A 23,839-nucleotide genomic window follows, 5' to 3' on the forward strand; every position below is an offset into this window, starting at 1 on the left:
ATAGTCCTATAATAAATCAGATATTCACATGAATCAAAAAATTGGTCAATCCTTGCTAGCCATAATATTTTATACATCCAATCTTTTCTTGCTTTTCAGTAGCCAATTGAGTGTTTAAAGTTCCCAACAGCAGATCTACTAACTAGTCTACCTATAGAGGGCAGTTATCATACCTTGTTATTATGTTGTTTCTGTAGTAGCTTAGACTTCTCTTCCAGTCTCCTTGCCATTGCTGACAGTTCAGCGTTGCGTTGCTGCATACGTTCTTCTCTTGATTTAGCCTCAGTGACCAACTCTTCATTCCTAACACGCTGTTGGGGAATTAAAACATCTTAAACTTTGAGCGTTTGAACATCGTATACCCAGTCTTTAGAAAAAGAACAATTACCATTAGACAAGTACTATTATAGATCATATTAGACTAGTTAGTCTAATGCAGGGGTTCTCAATTGGTAGCCCGTAGGCCAGATTCAGCCCGCTAACCAATTGCAGTTGGCCTTTGAACTCTGGGATGTACAGTAAACCAGAGAAGATGAGTAAACATAGCAAAGAAAGGCCATCGAACACAGGTCTTTGATATGAGTTTGGCTTGCGAGCAATTGAGAACTCCTGATCTAATGTCCCATGAAACAACCGCAATCTCATTTATCAGCCCATTCACTGGCTCTTCCAAAATGGATCTTCCAGTACTTTGTTTCACCTCAATTAGTTTTGATGTAGGTACGTGTGTGTACACTGGACACAGTATCAAATTGTGCACGCTAACCTAGAACCGCATAGAGTATACACGCACAGACAAGGACAGTTTGTCAGCATGTTTGCGGTACAAAAGAGTATAAAAGCACTTATATGTCACTAGCACAGAATTAGAGAAGGAGAACCGGGACTCCCTATACCGGCACATACAATCGCGCCGTCAGCTATGGGGAGAAAATTTGGGGTATTCGGGTCCTTGCCGACGGCGCGCGGAGACGAACGAAAACAATTCTGTGTCTCATCTGAAGCGTCTTGGTACTCGCGTGCATGTCGCATCAAGTGCCATGTCGTGCGTGCATGACAATGAATGCCACAAGCGCGTTCCGAGGGAAACCGAATACCCCCAATTTTTGCTCCATGCCTGTATCAAGATGGCGGTCGAGTCCTGGTTCTCTGGTTTTAATTCTGTGCTCACTGCCATACTTGTGGTGAAACAAAGTGTACATAGTAAAATGTACATGTATACACGAAATGCTTCTGATGGAACAGATCAAAATAAGGCAGTTTTATACCAAAGCTAAAATGCTATGTTTTCTGTTATGTTTGTTGTATATAGTGAAAGAATGTGGTAGGAAAATAATATGGTATGGTGCATCATAGCTGTATGCAACATAACAGCAGAGCCCTATTTAGGGCAGGGTCATATTGCTGTGTTACTTCGATTTGATACACTAAGATTGGGCCGGGGGGTACTCAAATTACATTTTGACAGAGGTGTGCCACTGGAACTCTGAAACACCTACCCATGTTTGGGCTGATTTTACAGTTTTTGACAATTTTTTGTTCAAATCGGGACCCATGTTTAGCTATTTTTTTTCTAAAATCGGGATCCATGTTTAGCTATTTTTTTCTCAAATTGGGACCCATGCTTAGGGTTTTCATGTAAAAAAAGCAACCTTCTAGAGCGGCACATCCCCGTATACCTTATGCATGTGAGTACCCCCCCAGATTGGGCAGGCCTTGACTGTTTGAAACTATGCTGGGGAACTACATGATGTGTATGTGAAACAGGCTATTGCTCTTATTGTCTTATACACAAAAGGTCATAAAAAATAAACAAAAAGAAAAGGGCGAGTAACAGAAAAATCCAATTGAGCAAAATACAATGCAAATTAAATCAAAAATACAAAAATCAAAAATACAAAAATCAAAACTTATATTATAAAATAAAATAAAACATAAACAAAACAAATACCCTGGAAGGACTGGGTGTCCGTGCTTTGGTGTCATGCAAGGTGGCGGTAGCAACAGGTATTGTGGATGATGTTGCCATGACAACATCTGATGATGACTGCTCGTCAGTTGCTGATGATGCATTTGGTTGCTGCTGTGTGAAAATAAAGTGAGGGCAGTATGACAAAATAAAACAAAGTGGGTAGCATTTTGCAACTTAAATGAAATGAAATGATTGATCTTTCAAATTAGCATATTTAACATAAGAAGCACCTATTTATAAAAATCACCATGCATATACATACTTAAAATATAATTGTGACCAATGCATAATCATTATAACTACATGTATGTGGTTTCCTCTTCCATATTTTGTTTAAAATTTATTGGCTGCAGGATGCAGTTCTCTGTATTGTCCATATTTTGTTTTAATTGTCTAACTTACTCATAAAGGAGAGCAACATCCACAGACTCGGCTTTTGGTTGTACCTCCTTTTGTGTTTGCAAATAATAACATTTTATCTTTTAATTGTTCATTTTTATTTGTCAATTGCAAACAAATCAATTTGATTGACTTGATTATTTTAAAATTATCAGCTACATGTAGCTAATGATATGTACATACATGTGTACTAACTAAAGGTATCATGGGCAATGGGCTAATTTTGCTGGCCTAAACTAACAAAGGCATTTAAAGTTGAATATATTATTATTATTTTATATATTATAAAATATACAAATGAAGTGAAGCATGTTATATGGTGACAGTGACAGGTGTGAAAATTTCAAACTACCTAGAAAAGATGTTCCCTACTTGGCTGGCATTACTTGCCACTAAATTTTGAAGCTCATTTGTTTATGCACCCTCCTGCTCTAACTACAAACTTTGTAGTGTACTATTGAACTCAATATTGAACTTTGAGTTCAATGTCCCTGATGCTATCTACTGAAGACAGCAAATTGATGATGATGCTGATAACACAGTACACTAGCTAACTGAGGGCATTTACTGATTTGGTTTTATAGAATCAAATTATTATTATTTCTTAAATCATGTCTGAGGAACAGCATGACATTTCTAGGGACTATGTTGTGACCTGTTAATACCATATCTGACTTTTGAAAGTAAAAGTTCATGACCAGGGAAGATATCTTACACTTCCCATAATGCATTTCTTCCATTTTAATTTCCTGTAGTGATTCACTATCTAGTGCAACAATGAGTCGAAAATGTACCTCAATGAACAGAGTACATCTGTATCTTGCAAAATAAGTTTATTTCTTGACTATCGGTCAATGTTTAGCCAGTCTAAAAATTAAAGGGAAGCTGGTGCGAAGTAATGGGAGTATCATTTGATGAAATGAGGTGATGTATCATATTGCAAATGATTCTGGGAAAGGTAAATCTTCTTTGGTTCATGACCATGTTGAGAGTAACCTGAGATAAACTTCCCAGTTCAGCTTGAAAACTTGGTCTTTATATCAAGAATCACTGAACCTTCTGAAGCTTGAGTTTATCATCAAGTTTCTTGGAGCATCTTCTTCATGATACATGCATTTGTTAGTGTTAGATTTTGTTTCTAAATAATTTCTTTGAATTTGTTTTTCATTTCTTTGAATCAGTTTAATTTTTGTGCTTAGATGCAACCATGTGATATAAATTTTGTGTAAAGGCAACTTCTAAATGACTGGATTTGTTTGAATTGATATTGAAATACCTTATTCCGTATGCCTTCCTCGAGGCAGTAAATCGAAATCAGATTTTGTGATTTTCTCAAAAATTGCTCATTTTTGGAGGAAACTGTTGTGCTGGTTGCATTTCTTGCATCATTTCCCATCTGTTTAAGGGCTCATATTGAAATACCCTACCACGTTTTTACACAGAAAGAAGGCAGGATTCCCCTCGCTAAGCGCGCGCCTCAGGAAAGCTCGGTCATAAACGGATGGATTATATGCATCAGTGATACACCCTGCCCAGGATTTTAACAAAGAAGGCTAGCACAGGAAAGCTGCAGGATGGCGCACACCTTCCTGTGTAAGGGAATTTCAATATGAGCCCTAAGTTTTATATCCTTATCATGATACAATAAAAAAAGTCTAAATCACTGCCTCGAGGGATGGACTACATGTCTATCCAAGTATTGTGAATGTCATGGAAATATTAATAATGTGACAAAATTGATGACCCAATATAAATTTCAACTTGTCAATCAACACTATATAAAATGCATTGCGATATAAGATTCATTCTCTTGCCTGCAATTATTACCTAATAAAACATGGTTGAATCATAAACACACGATTAGTTGTGACTAAATATTTACATCACTGTTACAGGATTTTACAAGTTATCGAGATACCTGGTATTTCATGGTTATCAGTCTGGTCCGACTGCCTGGCCAGGAAACACTTCATACCCAGTCAGCATGTTGCCTGCACAATGCAACATTCTATTTCTTTAGAGTATCCTTTTTAGACCATTATTTCTTGGTTTAGAGTAAAGAAGTATATAATACTATCAATGGATATACAATCAGTGGTATTTTTTCATCAATTTTAATTAAAATAAAGATAATTTGCATATTGAAACCAAATTAAAAAAACCTTATTGTTTTGTTATTTACATTATTTTCTTCCAGGTGAAATTTTTTTCGCCCGGTGAAAAATTGTCAAATTAGATATATCTCGTGTGTAAAAATTTCCCCTGATCTGTAATTAAGTCACCATGAACAATTGTGCCTGGACACCTCGAATAAGCCGTAAAGTCCCCCTCTGGTCATTTGTACTTTTTAACATATTTGCAAAGAGCATGTTTCAGGGATTTTAAAATGACACCTCAATGAACTTCATATGACAATCAGAAGCGAAGTTATGGCTTGTTATAGGTTGCCATGAATCAAAACGCAAAACCAAGAAAAAGCGCGTTCAAAGTTAGGGAAGCAAAATCACCATTCATCAGATGGGCCTCAGAAAATGTAGATTATTTCATATTTCCACTTATTTCTTTAAAATAAAACTTTGTATGTGTTTAGAAGAAAGCTTAAACATTTCAAATCTGCAAAAATCTCAACTTCGCCAAAATACGAGATTTACATATATCTTCACCTGTAGCTCGAAATGAAGTTTGCCGAGTTTACGGCTCATTCGCCGCGTCCAGCCACAATTTAGGGCTTAGTCTGCCAAATTCGGAAAAACTACAGAGGCTTATGTTGCCTGGGTACTGCCTGGTCCGAAGCGGACTGGTTAAATGTTATTACTGTGCTAAACTATGAATATTTTGTCTCAAACACTACTTACCAATATTTCATTTTCTCCCTCTAATGTTTCTATCTTCTCTTGTTGGTCTTCAATCTGTTTCTTTAATTGCTCTTTTTCATTTGTCAATGATCTTTGGCTCTCTTTCTCTTCAGCACCTTCAACTTCAGCCTCATGTTTATTCACATCTTCAATATCATCTCCATTCTCATGAATATGTAAATTAGCACCATTAATATCGGAGTCATTAGTTGCATTGTCATTATTCTTTGCAGTAGTTGGTTGAGTCGTCTGAAAGGAAAAGAAAAAGGAAATATGAAAAGTTTTTTGGGTTTTTTTGCAACTTGGCAACATATTTCAGAAAAGACTTTTACGTGTTGTGTTGGATTAGGATTTCCAATGGCTCATTCAATGCTCTAGGCACCGGTGGGAGTTTACTTATTGCACCTTCAATACATAGAGGAATACTGCAAAGATGAGAAAGGTTTATATGAAGAGGTCCAGATCTAGAGAAGGGTATATTTTTAATTCATACAGGTAAATGTTGCTGTATTTGTAGTCATGAAGAAAACTGAGTATAATATTTTCAATAGATGATTCTCAAAGAAACCCTGGCAGGCTTAAGATTACAAATTAGATCAACTACTTCCTACAGTAGGCACTTTACAAATAAAATTGTATAAAAACAAATAAATTATGCTTACTAAAAACATGATTTATATGGCGAAATCAGTTAAAGTTTACATGTTTTGCTAATGTTTTGTAGAAAATGCTTTGTTATTTTATTCATCAAAACTGAATAGCAGGGAGTAAGTAAATTCTTTTAGGGCTCATATTGAAATACCCTACCATGTTTTCACACAGAAAGAAGGCAGGATTCCCCTCGCTAAGCGCACCTCAGGAAAGCTCGGTCATAAAACCAATGGATTATATGCATCAGTGATACACCCTGCCCAGGATTTTAACAAAAGAAGGCTAGCACAGGAAAGTTGCAGGATGGCGCACACCTTCCTGTGTAAGGGAATTTCAATATGAGCCCTTAAGAAAACCTTATTAAACTTTACTTGAACTTTATTTGAACTTTATTAGGCAATGGCAAATATTTTTGTGATTGCCTAATAAAATGTTAGAGCCTATAGACTTACAAACAACAAGCATGTTCTGTTCCAGTTTGACTGGGGCTTATCTTTTGCGTGCGTGAAGCACAGTCCAGAAAAATGTCAATTTCAGACTATTTAAGCCCCAAATAGGTGTATTTTGGTACTTCATGGGCTTATGCAGAGGGCAATTATTGCTTTAATTTTTCTTCTATTATGATTTTAGGGAGAGTTCAGACAACCACCTAAACATTTAAGGGGGCCCTGACCCTGCGTCCCCCTGCTTCCACCGCCTATGTCTTCTTGAACTCATCATACGTCTAACACATCAAGTAGCATCTTAGGAATGTTATTGAGTACTGTGAACACAGTACAACTACACAACTGCTCGCAATCCACTTATCTTTAATTAATGATTCATCATCTAGTTAATAACTTGTATCATCAATTAAAACTATTTCAATTTCAGACATGCCACAGAATATACTCCATGTTGAGGCTATGTATGATTATGACCTCTATCAGAGATAGAATTATGAACCATTCCATATGACAGCAGCTGTGACTGGCATTGTGTAAATAGCAGACATAGTAGGAGACAATAGCTGGTTGGTATTCAGGGTTTTATAATTGCATACAACATGAAGCAATTATACACACTGAACAATCCAACTCTCTTTCCGTATGTAATATGATCAATTCTATGTTGGTATAGCAAACATTAAATGTAATTTACTTTAATAAATAAAGCTAAATTTAGACTTACATATGTATAAATCAGGAGTTTTGTTTAGTTCTTTCATTTTCTTTCTCAGGGTCTGTGTTACATATATGTGTGATAATTGCTGCCATAACAATCATACACAATTTCAAGCAAATGTACTTATTTTTCAATGCAGATATTATTTCAATTTATGCGCTTGGGGTATTTGAGTCTTCAATTGAAGTTCAAATAATATGTATACTGTATGTGTCCAAATAATGCGAACAGCTTTCAGAAGTTATTTTATTGGCACTTTCACCCTTGTTATTATTATTATTATTATTATTATTATTTACTTCTTAATTAGTGGCTTTAAAAAGTAAGTCGTCAGGGCATTTTCAGCATTTGAATTTATATACAATATATCTAAAGAGCCTATTTTTAGTTTGGACTGTTTTTGAAGGCCTATACTCAAACCTATAGTATTATTTATCAGAACATGGTAGTGAACCATTAATTGTAACATGGCAACAAAACTCAACCAAAATAGCATGACCACAGATGGCTTGATGATGACATACATTTAGACAATTATTATTTTATATTACTATCATTACTGAACCAAAATAAAACACCATGAAGATGATTACGGTGTGAAATCAACAAAATTAATCCACACAGGATTATTCATGTGATGAAAGAGTAAGAAAGGGTATGAAAACATGTCTTCTTCCTTTGAATCCTATGAGCCAAGTCAATGGTCAGGATTCAATTCGGCCATTACTGGGTCCTTTCATCATTCTTTTGTCTGTGTGAATAACACAGGTGATAGAATGCAGTTTAAAATCCCCACCAAGGCCACATCATTTCACATTTCAGGTGGGATGGACCAGACGGGGACCCACCAATGGCTGCCATTGAAGTGTAGGAATGTGTAAAATTGGATTCCTCTATATACATGATTGCACACTGTATATGCACCTCAAATGACCGAGTACTATTACGCACTGGCTTTATACATGCACAGTAAATTGACTATTTACATGTACCTTCATTTAGAGCAAAAATAGTCTGAAAATGACATTTTTTGCGTACTTCGTGCAAATGCCCCAATAGAACCAGCACAACATATAGATTTTAATGCTTCTGCACCACCACTGGTTGGTGCTACATTGTACATTTTTCATACAGCAAGTCTTATTCTTCAAATCAAAAACATTTCACAAATTATGGACTTTATCTCGATGCAATATACTCAGAGTTCTAAACAACCCAACATCATTAACCATTTCCCTCCTGTCTTTGGGAGACTATTAAGCAGGTGCAAATATGAATTTGTAGGCCATCATCCTATTGTTGCTATTCATATTTATTGGCATAACTCTCAATCATTCTCACCTTTCTACACCTTTACACATACTTAGGCATTGCACATGTAAAAGCCTTCATGTATGACTATAAGGGTGCATCATTATGAAAGATATGAAAGTCATCAGCTGATTGCTGCTTCCTTTAAATATTGACCACTATGGTGACTTCTCTGTAAAATGATGAAATCATTCATGTCACAAATGCTCAATGCATACAATGTAGGCCTATCCGAGACGAATTAGTTATATTCGTCTCAGGGCCTATAATATGTAATACACATTTATATCAAAATTTACGAAAACTGCCATAGTCAAGATTGTACGCTATCATCGCTATGTCTACAACTACTCCTGTTCATCAGTAGACACCAACAATTTCTAGCTCGTAAACACTTGGTTGCTATGGCAACCACTTGCCTGATGTTCGGATCCATCTGATGAACTTCTCCCAATGACGCCTTCCACTTTATCCAAAAATCCTGCAAACATGATGGGTATCGACTCCTAAATTCAGCCAAGCATCATCATTTTAAAATGAAGTGTGGAGTTATGTCTGTGCATGTAGGTTTAACAGCCTTGAGTAGAGTCATACAGACTTTAACCGGAAGCCTCAATATGGAGCTTCGTAGGTTCTGACAGGCAAGTCTTATTTGAACTGCTATAATGCTGAAAGCCCTAGGACAAATAATTTTATTACCACGTGTGTGTGTACGAGAGATCAATCATTGCCGATATGAAATTTTCTTACTAGTTCTTTGTTATTGAAAATATGATGGCAATATTTCTAGCATGGTAAATTGAGGGGGTTTTAATCACTCATTATCAGATAAGAAACGCTTATCACAAATATTTGTACTGCACTAATTATGTCACTTGCAAACAACAGAGTGTGTCATATTGTGTAGCTATTAATGTTATGTAAAGAAAATATGAAAAATAATCAGCAATTAGCAAATGATTTTTTTTTTTTTTTTCAGTTGGCATAATTCCTGAAATCATAACATATTATCATTAAACATTTTTGGACTAATTATGTCACTTGCAAACAACAGAGTGTGTCATATTGTGTAGCTATTAATGTCATGTAAAGAAAATATGAAAAATAATCAGCAATTCATGAATTGCTATTTATGTTATGTAAAGAAAATGTGAAAAATAATTAGCAATTAGCTATTTATGTTAAGTAAAATGTGAAAACTAATTAGCAATTAACAACAAATGTTTTATTTGGAATACAGTTGTCATTATTCCTACAATCATTACAAGTTATCATTAAACATATCTACATGTACATCAAAATTCTAATCATAATTAAACATCATCTTCATCATTGTTGTCATCATCATCATCATCATCATCTTCAACATCACTCTCATCATTGTCCACATCATTTTTTGTCTGTCATTATCATCATGTCATCATCATTGTCATCATTATCAACATCACCACTATCATCATATTTTGACTGTTTGAGGATTAAACAACCATGTTACAATTTTCCTTTGAAAATAGCATTGCAATTTCATGCATAGTCCGCAACTCCATCACATCAGTGCGAGATCTATGCATTCTGCTGTCATAACACCACATCTTAATCTTACACATAAATACAATCAACACATCCTACTATGACACTATGATATGGATGTCAATATCATATCACTTGCCAATAACCATGGCTGATCCCAGTCATCATTCTGCGTTTATAAGATACACTGAGCTGTAGTGTAAGTAGCAGTGAACTATGTCATGATTATATGGATGGAATCACAGAGCCTCCTTTTCTCTGATTATGATCAAAGTCAAAAAGAGAATATTCTTCCAAAGATAGTAAACAAAATGATTAAAATTCAAATTTTATCAACATTACTTTGCTGCTAAGGTCATCAACACTGCTTGCAATTAAATTTAAATTTCAAAAAAAAAAAATGAAAACTATCATGTAATGTGCACTCAACATACAATTGGTGTATATATGTGAACCTGCATCTTTCACTTGCTGTCTTCAGAAGATAACAAAGAACACTGTACATTTAAATGTCTAAGTTCAACAATCATTTTTATGCAAAGAATTAACATAACCTCAGTAAGTGTATGTATGTAATATACTGTGTATCTGAAGTTCCTGTCTTCAGAAGATAGCAGAAAAGTAAAAAGGCTAGAGTCTAATTTGTACATACATACTGTAGCTGGTGTTTGTTTGTATGTAACTTGCAAGGTTTACTAATTTCAAGAAATTCCATTTTGAAAGTCCTCAAAAAGGAAAGTTATCTGCACCTTTAACATGGGTTATCTTCAGAAGATAGCAGCAGGGTAAAGGGTGTTTTTTTTTTCAAGTTTCTTGCCCTGCAACAATGACAGCAACAGTTAAGTAATATTTTTGTTTGTTTTTAAAATGTCAGTTTTTGTGTAAACCTACAACACAAATAAACATATGCACAATTTATAATTCTGTGCTAGTTTTTGATGAATGAAATTATCTCTTTGTTGATCTTAAAGACAAATACAACAGGATAGCATAGCTGATAATTATTTAATTGTTCTTATAGAGGGCAGCATGACAAGTAAATTGACAGTGACATTCCGATGCTTTCAAAAACATTGAAAAACTTGAAAGTGTAACATGAAAAAACAAATTATTCGTCTGTATGCAAATTTAACATTAATAGTGCTGGAGTTGAGCTGTAATTCCCAAGAACTCACATTCAAAATATTTCAGTCCTTCAAGCACTTTCCTTTTTTAAAGTGGTGCAAGTATAAAACATACTTCTTGAAACCAAAAATCAAGCATACCCCTGTCCACAAATTGACTCCATCCAGTATCTCACATCTGAGGTTTGCAAGTCCACATTATTTACTAAGAGCTAGAGACACACATGGGATTTAGCCATCTAGCCGTAGGCAACAACCCATAACAGCATTATATACACAGCAATTTATGTTACAGGCAATTCCAATATCATAACATGACACTCCATACAAATGTGATGACACTACAGATCTATGACTGGAATCAATTTCCTTGTAATCATCAAATGCAACTTTTCAGGTATACAGTTTTCTGGATCAGGGCAGATACTATGGCTAGGAAACTCACAGGTTGCCTAGGGTAGAAATGGTTTGGAAAACCTTGGCCCTTCTAAGCCTATGAGGGGACAGAAGATGGACAACTGGGCAGCAAAACTCTGCAGCTTTGTACCACCACTGTTCTGGACAAACTTTTGAACTCATAAACAAACATCGCTGTGAATATTTTAACTCTAGCATACATTTGAAATTCATGAAAATTTTGTGCAAAAGTCTCCCCTCTGTAAGAAAGTTCAAAATTGTTGCAAGTGTGTATCTGTTTCTATATCGATACACCTGTAAAAATGGCTGGTGTAAATTTAGACTAATAATAGGCACATAAATCAATATGAATGATCCAAGCGAATTAGTCTATTTTGTCTATTGACCATCAATAAATCAACATACCACATCACATTGTATAGATAGACAGGAAGATGCACTAAATATGAGACATAATATATCATGTGTGAGCAGATAATTGACTGAATGCTACAATGATCCATTGATTTCAATGGATCTTTTTCACATCCACTGATCACTAGTGATCAGATAAACTTGCATTGGATTTTTAGTGCACATTTATTTTTATTTTTTCATTCTCTTTCTTTTTTGTTAGTGTTGTTTCCTTCTATTTTTTACAGTGATATTCTCCCTCAAATATTTAAGGACTTCTCCAATTATACTTCCTTTGACCACCAATTACATAAAAGTTGTGTTCAGATGGACATAGAATTCTCGAGGATCAGCGTGCTCAAGAAATGCGACTCGTCACTCCTAAGTAAATCCCCAAGTGTCCCCACGACTCAATTGAAGCCTGGAATCCTCTAGTTTTGCAATGCCTGATGACATCAGCTCTGGAATTACAACCAGAATCTTCCTGTGATCCATCTAGTGGCACACCAAATATACTTACACCAAGGTCATAGGTTAAGCTCAACACGCAAGAAATCCAAAATGTATCGTTCACACAGCGGTAGCATTCGTGACCACTCGAGTCGGGGGGGAGGGGGAATAATGAAATCCACTAAATTGCTTGGGGATAAATTTGAGAGTAAACTTGGGGATTTGAATCCGTGAGACAGTTCACACGGTGTATTTCCTCAAGATTTTTGCTCGAGAACTACGTTGCTTAGCAAAACGCCCTCCATGTGGACGACTGGGTATGCCTATTTTAAACTTGTACACTAATAGAATGACCTTTGTATCTGTTGGTTACAAAAAGTCCTACTCCAAGTCCAAAACTGAACTTTTGAGTTATTTTGGTTGAATGGTGGTAGGTAAACTTCAGCTTGCTATTGGAAATTATTATTGGAAATGAGACCATATTTAGAGCACACTTGCAATGTTTTTATACTATTTTTACAAAACTATTTTTTCAATCCTTGTTTCGATATGCATGAATTAATGATTGCATTGACTGATTTTTAGGGGATAGATGCAATGCAAATACCCTACCCATTTAGGTACCTGTCCCTATCAGGCCTGTCTAGCCTCTTAACCACAGGGTTGGTGGGCTACAATACCTATTCATGACACAGGATATGTAAGGGATAAACTGTGCATATGAGATGTGGGGGCAAGTGGCATCATTTCACTGCCGTGAAAAAAAAAGAGACAAAATGTGGACCGTAGTAGATTGGGGGCGTCCATGCTACAAATTAAACCAGCAGTAGTTAATATTTACACCTTTGATGGTAAATGAAAACTGATAAGATATTGGGTTGAGTTAATCACATCCTACAGGGCTGTCTCATCTAAGCGGCAATCTTGACATTTTGGACTTGCCCAATTAACCTGGTCATAATCATGATAATAAGGTCAGTCAGTGTGTCTTATTATCATGTGTCATTTTATAATGTCATATGGTAGTATAGGAGCATCCTTACAACTAGTTGATATAATTGGTGTCAAAATGTAATGTAGGAGTATTTTGTGATCATTGCATCCTCTTTTTGTGACATTTTTCAGTAAATATCCACAAAAAAGCTTATTCCCAAAATATCAGTTGATTCTGATTATGCATTTCCGAGTTATGCATGATTATGTGTATTACACTGCTCCATAGACAATGTGTTGTAATTTCATTCTGGTGTAACAGAACGTAATTCAAATTTCACAATATTTTTGCTAAACGAATAAATCTGCAAGAAATTTTTTTTTTGTACATAAACAATATGTAGCCAGAGGTTCCCAGTGGTATATAAATCTGAACTTTTTTTTGTTGAGAAAAGTGGGGAGATGATGCTGTGGATCACGAAATGCCCTTTTAACTTAAGTACTGAAATCTACATCTACGTCCTAAAGTACTCTCTGTCATCGACATTTTACATTTTATGGGAGTTAATTGCAGTACCTAAAATACACATAGTGATGATGAAGTCCTTTTACAGTTCATTACCCTGTGGATCCTGAGGGATTGCGCTGTATGTCATCTTGACTGTGGTGATGGTGCCATCTGTTTCTACAGCTGACGCGCACACCCTCTGAGCATGTTATATTCATTTCATTTCACTACTGTATAGATTCTGGGCATCAAATAGGTTGCTATCTATAATCTAGATCATGAGGTTCAGTTAGGAGTAAGAAATTGCACGAAAAGGCACATATATGTACACCAAAACCTATTTTGAAGTTTAACAAAATAATATTGAAATTATATAACCCAATACTATTATATATATCTAAAGGTAAGAGGCTAGAAAAGAGAAACGTTTGATTCTGTTCCTCAATCCCCTCTCCTATCGTACAAAATTAATGATTCATTGAATAGATTCATCATGTTTGTAGATAAACAGATTTGTTATTTAAAGCATTGCTTTTAAAAGCATTGTATGTCTGTCCCAACAGGACTCAAGCATGTTTCAGTGTAGAGCAACCAAATAATATAATAAAACTAAAAGCCTTTCATGACAGGTGGAATTTTTTGCCTCAAAATTGTAATCTTTCTGATCTTTACACGGTTGGAATATATGTCATGTAGATGATCTAGTAAATACCCTGAAAAAACAGGCCTATTATAAAACTAAACTACTAAAGGTGTTGTATTTGTGACAAAAATTTGAGATTTTAAAATATATCTCAAGCATAAATCTTGTGATTAAAAGACTGAATCAGCCAATTACAATCACAGAACAATGAGTACATGCATTCATGATTTCGTGCTATAATGAAATACCCTTTTTCTTTTTACCTCCTCAGTTTGGCTCCAAATGAAACTTGGAATGTATCAATAAAATACTAATACTTTGAGAACAAAATATAGATATTTGTTAGAAATTGTATTTAATAATTACAATATTACATTCATTTTGTACTCTTCCCTTGCTTCATATAGACCATGCGGAAATTGGACAATGTTGACAATTTTGACCCTTTTTTAGCAAAGATAATAATCACCAATTGTCAGTATGTGACAGTCACATGTGCTTGATTACAGAATTTTAATTTTGCCAAAATGAAATCAGAATTCTCTTGCCAAATTTGGCCAAATTGTACAAAATCTGTGTAAAAGCCAAAGTCTGACTCAATCCCCATATCACTTGTCATGTATACTAAATTGAATACAATGTCATCGAGACACACCCACCTTGACCCACCCTATAGATGACAATATGCTGCCTGAGTGTACACCCACACCTGCAGTAGCAATAAATGTGTGATTTGTGTACATAAAATACGTACAATGTAGTGCTACTTTATTAATTTTTCAAAATGAAATAAATTGGATCTTGTTATCAACAGTGGGAAAATGGGAACCAAATTATTATCAAAATTTGTTATTCCAACAAATGTATTTCTGATCAACTAAATTTGAATGTACACAATTTTACTAAATTAACATTTATATTAAAAATAGATTCATAAATAACCTTACTATCAGATCAAATATATAATTTCACAAATTTATTTATTTTATTATCTATAGATCTATTTATTTCATATTTCATCATCTGTTCCTACATGTAGTTATTATGTTATTTATTTGCAATTCATTGTTTGAAAAATATCAAAGCCTGTTACAAGCACTGCTTGAGTTTCCTGTAAATTCCTGTGCTTTTCAATATAATTTGAAAATGAAATCTAAATACAGTAAGCCAAAAAATTAAGGTACCAGTTATGTTCACCCCTTGCATATATCCCAAACAAAGACAGATATGTCATAATTGGAACCAGCAGTCAATAGCTGCATCTTTTAGCTCGAATTTAAGACCTCGTTTGTTGAAATTGTTCAAGAAATAAAGATATGACGATCCAAAAACCCAAGGAAGATGCCAATGTAAAAGTTGCAGTTTGCTACATTGCGTGCCCTATTGATTTGCACACAATGCGTTCACGAACAAGAGAACCAGCGCCGTGCTTCCATTGATTTTAAACACATTAAAATTAGCGTTGTGCTTTCATTGATTAGAACACGCAAGTGCAACTTTTGATTTCGTTTCTTTATTAGGTTTTAGACCACCGTTTCTTTAATTTTCAACCAATTTCAACAAATGAGGTCTTAAATCAGAGCTAAAGAGTACAGGTATTGGCTGTTTGTTTTAATTTTGACACATTTCTCTTTATATAGGATATACAGGGGTGAACACAACTGGTACCTTAATTTTTTGGCTTACTGTAATTGAGACTTTGAAAAAAGGAGAGTGAGTTAGTGAGTGAGTGAGTCAGTCAGTGAGTCAGTGAGTCAGTGAGTCAGTCAGTCAGTCAGTCAGAACAAAATGAATGAATGAATTTAAATATCTGAATATAAAAAAGAATATCAATTTATCATGCTAGATTTATGCCATCTTAAACCTGTTCATATTGTACTTGGGGATGTCAGTCCCACAAAACATCACCATAAGCCTAAGTTAGACCACTATGTATACACATAATGTACACATTGACACATACCATAGTTCTACCAAACTACCAAAATATTATTTGGACCCTGATACAAAAGGTCACATGAGTTCATGATAGTTGCCATGATAACATCAAACTATCTCCAGGTCATATATAGGTTCATCTCAATCACCATAACAACAGCAAGCTAGGTAAATGCTTTAGGGCTTTGGGAAATCTGTATATACCAAAAAGAAGAATATTTTGATTTATTTATTTACTTTACAAATTGCAATAATTACGTGCTGCTAGGATAAAGCAATTCCATGAAATATAATTTGTATTCTACACTTGAAATATACACAGCCTGTCACATCGTTAGCACTTCATATTTGCCTTTGAATCAAATTTGAGTTTGAATAATTATTTTTTCATTTTATTAAGGGCAAGGCTCTCACCAATTCCCGGGTACCCGAGTTCCCGCCCGTCTTTGGCCTACCTGGGTCAAAATTCACCGCTCAATGTACCCGAAAAACACACTTTTTTTTACAAAATTTGGAAAAAAAAGAAGTTATACAAATGTAGGCTCTAAATTACTTGTTATTCAAGGTTGGAAACCAGAGAAACTGCTACTTTTTGACTTTATGTGACTATTCCACCAAGCTGTATGAATTTGAATGAAAACAAGAGTTTCAAAAATGTGACAAATTTAGATATTTCCTCCTTCAAGGTGATTTCTGCTGCCCTTGTTACAGCCTCATTACAGACTGGCAAATGAACGCTCACTCCACTTTGTTCAATATCTGTGTGCTTTGCAATGCGCAGTAACTATGTATGTGCGTATCAGCGTGATGACATCTCAGGTGTACTCGCAAAGGCTTATGGGATTTACCAAAAAGGTCAATTGTGTATGGAACCATGTGACTGTGAAATTAGGATGTGACTTGTCATACATTTGTGTAAAGGTTACTCTCATAACATACATGTACCGCCTAGTTTCGGAGCTAAACTTGAAAACTGCAAGTTACAATAGGACCAGACTATACTATTTTGCAGTAAACCTTTGATGAGCGCGACTTCCGTGATGTTGCAAATTAAATTCAGAGCTAACAACACGTATAATGCTGTATGGCGCACAGTCAATTCATAAATTTCCATTCAGCAACAGCAGATCACCTCAGCAGCAAATCAGAGACAAGTGCGTCCAAAACAGTAAATGCGTGATGTATGCTTAAAATATGTGCTCGTCAAAGGTTTACTGCAATTGATTATATACATGTAGGGCAGCGGCCAATGAGGCGCCAATCGTCTGATGTCCCCTTTCATGCCTGAGGTGCGACAGCACGTACACTCGCATGCATTGTGTTGATTTATACATTACCACATAGTTGCCAATCAACCCTTCCTTGACAGCCGCATCAACCCAAATAAATTTTGGGTTCAGTTTGGGCCAATCAAAAAAGACGTACTTAAGAGCTTGTGGCCAGATGGTTTGTTTAGTGACGAAGGAGCACAAACCGGCTGGGACTGAGACTAATTTAGTCTAACAGACCACAATGACAAACAAGCATGCTTTTCAAGGACCATCTGTTGCGACCACAGCATAGTCAAGTACACTAGTATGCAATTAAAAACAAATGCACTTAGTTTTATAGCAAAAACTAGAACTTTTATTACATTTTGCGCTTTTAATAGCAAAAACTAGAACTTTTATTACATTTTGAACTCAGACCTATGACCCTGTTCACATTAGAAAATTTCTTCATTCGACGAAGATAAGTTAATTTTGATTAATTAATTAAGCATACGTACACATTACGCTGAATGAAGACCGAACGAAGACATTGTACTGTACACATTTCATGAAAATTAACAAAGCTCGAACGAAGCTATTAACGCCCGGCTATTATTAAAGCCGGCGAAGGCCACTTGTCACATGATCACTTGCCTTCGTTGAACGAAGCGAGCGTACACATTACAAAATTAGCTTCGTCGAACGAAGTATTCCTTCATCGAAATAACCTTTTTAGCTTTGTTGAACGAAGCAATTTTAATCTTCGTCGAATGAAGAAAAGTGCGTACACATTAGGAAAAAACAATTTTTAATCTTCGTTCGAGGTTCGTCGAAAGAAGACAATTTCCTAATGTGAACAGGGTCTATGTTGCAATGTTTATGCTATAACATGTTTTACTGCATCACTGCACCATGCCCTTGATCAAATATGAATTATTTTATAGGCAAACAACAAATGTACAGCAGCCTTGCTAAATTTAGTACACATACCAGCTTATTTCAAACATTGAAATGAGCTGTATTTAGTTGCAACAGAGGTCTGATATTTGAGTGGATTTCTGTACAGAAGTACAATATATCTCGTCACATAAAATATAATCCTATGTGTAATTGAAAAGAACTAGAATAATCATCAGTCAATGTCAACAATAAATAAATAAAGATGGGTGGAACATTTTTTGTTATAATATGGTGATTTTTTTCTGATTCCAAGCTTTGAGTCCAATTACCCAGCAGTTAGAAGAGTACATGTATTAGAAACTTAGCAACATGTTCTGTTGTATCACAATGGCCTAGCCCTACAGAATGGTAATAAATTAAATATGAGAAAAATGTGAGCTTTCTTCAGATACCATAATAATTTTGATGGGGTCAAACAGGGAGATGAGGCCGTCAATTGGGTCACACACCTTTAACAATGCAATCAATTAATTAAATGTTTTCATTTTCATAATTCACAAGCAAAAGTTGTCAACAATATTGTACTTAAAAGTACCTAATAAGCAGGAATTACTTTTAATTAACCCTTTGTAACTCAAGTAACAGTTCATGAACATGATGAATACCCTTTTACTAGACTTTATGAAGAGTCCCTGTAAGAAATCCGTATTACTTATGAACGGTACCGACCGCAAGTCATTTGCATGAAATGGATTTTACAATGCGTTGTAAGTTTCTCTTGATTTTGAGAACATATGTGCATATACACACGTAAATGTTGAATTCAATATTTTGTAATTGGAGGTAACGGATATACATTGCCGTTTTTTCTCTAGTCTTATTGCTGATATCAACAGAGAAATCACTCATTTTCTTGGTAAAATCGAGTGGCAATAAACTTACATTCCTCAAATAACCATGGAAATAACTTACCTTATTTTTGTGAAGCTGTTGTTCCTCTTCTGTCTCTCTAGTTCTTTCCCCCAGACGTGCCAATGCTGCTGCCAAGATGTTATCCCCATCTGTATCTAAATCAGAACTATTCCTTGAACGTCCCATCTGATCATCAGAATTCACTCTATCTTGTTTGGTTAATTTGGTTTGACTATTAGTTTCCATAGCAACTCCTTGATGTTCATTATCACTATGAGTTTGTGACTCTGTTCTTGCAATTGGAGACAACAAATACTCTGATGAACTTTGACCCAATAGTTTACTTGGAGTATTTTTTCCAGATGATCCATTTGGTGTTGAGTTAACTATCCTTGCTCTTCGTGTTGGCACGCCTCTAAGAGCAGGACTATTATTTTGTTTCACATCTGACTTTGAGTTGATCCTTGATATAGATTTCCCTGAATAACTTTTTGGAGTAGATTTATTATCTACAGTAGAAGATTTCGATTTGGAATTATTTACTTGTTTGGCTAATGGCCTATCTCTCTCAGTACTTTTTGGTATACTTGTGCCACCTTTTCTTATCTTTTCCTTCTCAATATTTCGTTTTAATCGTTCCATCTGTTTTTTCAGCGTTGCCGACTGGATGACTTTTTTAGTTCCAGGTGACACATCTGGGCGATTTGTAGCACCTGATCGACTAGGTGTGCTACCGGATCGACTCGTGCTGGCTCTAGCTCCTCCTCTGCTGGAAGCACCCGTGGAGCCTATGCTAGTCTTGGGTTTTACTGCTCTGTCACTGGAAGACATTGTTGTGATGAAGTTTATTCACTCATTATAACATTAGTACATTATATTTTTTTTAATCCACTCTGTGGCAGCTTAATAAACCAGAAACAGGTTTTTTATCTCTCTGCCATTTTCTTAATTTTTGACATTGTGACACAGAATTACACAGAAGGGATGGTTCAAAATCAACATTATAAATAGATATTTCCTTGGATTATGAATGAAGCACCTTGGTCAAGAATCCGATTCTGTGAAAGAGAAAATGAGACAATATGGTAAGGGTTTTTTTTATCTCTTTTACAATCATGGCAAAATTGTGTACAAAAAAAACAACCACCAAGCTGCAAAATAAAGACAAAATTGGATCGCGATACGATACTGAAAATATCTAAAAAAATTAAACATGGCAACAAAAAAAAGGAAAGAAAAAAAAGAATATTACGGCCAACACGTAGCTCTAAGCGCTAAATTGGAGTTCACACAGCAATGCCCGCAGGTGTCTGAGACAGACTTTCTCTTTTTTTTTTTGGGCGTAATTAAAGATTTGATTGAAACAAAATAAAGGATCAAAATGCTATTTACAGTCCAAAAATGCAAATTTAATATCAAACTTTTACTGAATTTTGCACACTTCATTGGCTGCATTCCATAGTGGCGTATATAGTGATTTTTGGTCATTTTTTTTTTAAATTGGCACACATTTTTTTAATGTTCTCTTTCATTTTCTAAATTTCATCAGGCAAAATTAGCTAATTAATTAGTAATTAATTAATTAAATGTGGCATATAGTTACAAAGTGAAATTTTGTGTTTTCCATAGTGGCAAATCGGCCATACGCCACTTTTTATACACATTTTGTAATTAAGAAATATCAGCAAAAATGAAACACATTGCATTTCATAGTGGCGTATACCTCGCTACTATGTCATGTATCGGATCTATACGCCACTATGGAATGAAGCCGACAAAAAGTAACGCCATACAGTCAGTCTACTCTGAAGTACAAAGTAGCGACGCGGACGCACATATTGTGCCGACTTTGAAGGCACGCATACCTGCAGCAGAGACGCATAACTGCGCACTGTTTACGGGCTGTATACGCATGCGTTGTCACTTTGTACTTCAGAGTAGACAACTGTATTGCGTGTCTGTTTTCCATAGTGACGTATAGTTTTGTACTTATTGTTTTCAGTTTGCCCGCAATATTAAGTATATATATGTATTTATTTCTTTATACGGTATATAAAAATAAAATCTATTTAGTTTCCTACAGAAATTTCATTTACAAAACATGATGAATGTCTGATTTACACAACATGATTTCAAATTGGCATTTCTTCAAACCCTATTTTCTGGAAAAGTTGTTTTAACTTGTTTATGGTTTGATACTTTCATGCCGCTTGCCGCTGATTGGCATGACACCACAGAGGAGAAAGAAACAGAGCCCGTACAACCAGTCAAAGTCTCAGCATCACCCGATAATGAGGGCCGATTGTTCCATGAAATGCGACAGGCGAGATTGCTATGCAATTACCGCGTATTTACACGGTCTATCGCGTAATTGCAAAAGCGCTGGCGTGATAGTTAGACACGGCACAATCAAACAATCGGCCCTCATGAATATGCGAGAACTTACACCATACAATACACAGGGACTTTGACTGGTTGTACGCGCTCTGTTTCTTCCTCCTCTGTGCATGACACATGAACAGTCCAGCTATTTATAACAAGGCTTACGATTGGCTGATCATATGTTAAATACCACTTGCTAGGTATGCCAGGTAAATTCAAATTTGCCATCAAACTGCATCATTTTATATCTAATTAAAGCCCTCGAGTAAAGAAAGCCAAAACTGAAAACCTTTTTGTCATATCACTTTCTGTAGCAAAGTTACATCTTGTCAAAGATTGACTTTCATCAAAAAGATTTCAGCTAACAATTTTGCATTTCGGTGGTGTTTCTAGATCTTAGTCTCATGATGATAGCAGCTTTTCTATGTGGAACTGCAATCAAAATCCCTCTAAAATTCCATGTGCGAGTGTCTCATCACCATAAAAAATCATATATTTGGGTCAAGTGAAGTATAGACAACATATTTATGTAGGTTTCCTTGACCTACCTGTTCTTTTAAATTTCTATGTAAATATGTACCGTATTGTGTTCTGGCATACGGTACCTACACTTGCCGCATGCAATTGCTCGAGAACTCTAGCTTCGAATTTGCACACGATAGTTACGCATTCGATGCTAGAGTACTTTACTATGGTTTTTCGGTCGGTCAGCGGTGCAATTTTTAACACCGGTGGTTATTTATTCTGTTAATGTTGAAATTTGAATGAAAGTTATTTCGATGAGTCAACTGTATCTTTTGAGCAAGATTTGAGTATTTTGGACAGTCAAAAATTTTGCTGAAGTGTAATTTTAGCAACATTTTTGATGCAATCGCCTATCGTGATCGGCTGTGTTTACTTCTGACCTTCCATTGCTTTACACGGTGTCATGCTTCAGCGGATCCGACTAGATTTTGAATGCAAAGGTCTCTAGCCTAGAATGTGAAGCTATCGGTGAGCAAATTCTTGGCTAGAGTTCTCGAGCAACATGCAAGTATGACAGGGGCATAAGAACTCCATCGCGCATGTGTATAAAATTAGTTTCAAACCAGACTGTATGACGTGTATGTGGCTATCACAAGTCCTCACACGTTCGAAATTTGTAGTTACTACAACTCAACTGACAACTGTCATGCAATCGACCCAATTTTGTTTCTGATGTAGTAACTCGATATTCAAGGACTGGTACGAGGAATGAAGTAAGCGGTACACTACCATCCTACGTACGATACCGTACTGAATACTAGTGGTACGTGGTACTCAACTGGTAGTGGTAGGTAGTTCTGTTTCAATAAATAAATGCCTACCTGTTATTCTAAACGTGTAACGTAAACGTGTGCTTCCGATATACTGAACTTTCACCAAATAATGGTATACTTGTCTTGGTTGGTCGTTGTTTGTGAGTTCTGAACACTCTGTGTCATCTAATAACCCCCAGTGACCTTTTGAATAAACAAAAGATCATTGTCTTACCTTCAAAATACTGCTTTAATCAATCACTTTCCAATAATTTCGATGAGAATCTAGTTACTTATTACACACTAAATACACATTACGCTTGTGTTTACAAAATTTACAACCATTCACGGAAATGTTTCTAGATCGTTATGTTGTGATAACTTTCTTTCATTATTAAATTTGAATAATCAATTAAATAGAAGCATGAAACTATTGTTTATATTATACAATGGTTTATTGCTATGTTTTTTGTCGTTAAAATGTTACACATTTATTTTCGTGTACAATAGATTGTATTATTTTAAATACTTTTTTCTGAAAATAAAAACAAGTCAATTAGTCAAGTTGTAAACGCCCTCTTTTTTATTTTCCTAAAACTTCAACAATATAAATATAGAGGGCTCTTTCCTTTCCGCTTTGTTCTGTGTCCCAGGGCTGTTATGTACCTGTTTCTGCCCAGGGTATTTTTGCCCTGTTGTGTTAGGATTTCTGCTTTTCACTAGGGGACCGTTCACAAACACTTGTAAGGGAGGGGGGCTGATGCAACAAAATTTCATCGCGAAAAATTTTCGGCCCCCCTTTACAGACCTCCAAAATTTCAGGGCCCCCC

General features: G+C 35.5%; 1 protein-coding gene across 2 annotated transcripts; it reads right to left on the bottom strand.

The window, feature by feature from the left end:
- Positions 1-165: 165 nt before the first annotated feature.
- Positions 166-23,347, bottom strand: LOC140167181 (uncharacterized). 2 transcript variants are annotated; one of them, XM_072190550.1, is made up of 5 exons: positions 23,245-23,347; positions 19,411-20,408; positions 5,227-5,475; positions 1,952-2,080; positions 166-311 (listed from the first exon to the last, which is right to left on the bottom strand). In XM_072190550.1, exons 2-5 carry the CDS (start codon positions 20,179-20,181, stop codon positions 168-170), a joined length of 1,293 nt encoding a protein of 430 aa, XP_072046651.1. In that variant the 5' UTR covers positions 20,182-20,408; positions 23,245-23,347; the 3' UTR covers positions 166-167. The 2 variants fall into 2 exon arrangements, with proteins under 2 accessions (XP_072046651.1, XP_072046647.1); XM_072190546.1 differs by having other exon boundaries at positions 1,952-2,083.
- Positions 23,348-23,839: the final 492 nt, after the last annotated feature.

Source organism: Amphiura filiformis, chromosome 1 (genome assembly GCF_039555335.1).
Source record: "Amphiura filiformis chromosome 1, Afil_fr2py, whole genome shotgun sequence".
NCBI lineage: Eukaryota > Metazoa > Echinodermata > Ophiuroidea > Amphilepidida > Amphiuridae > Amphiura > Amphiura filiformis.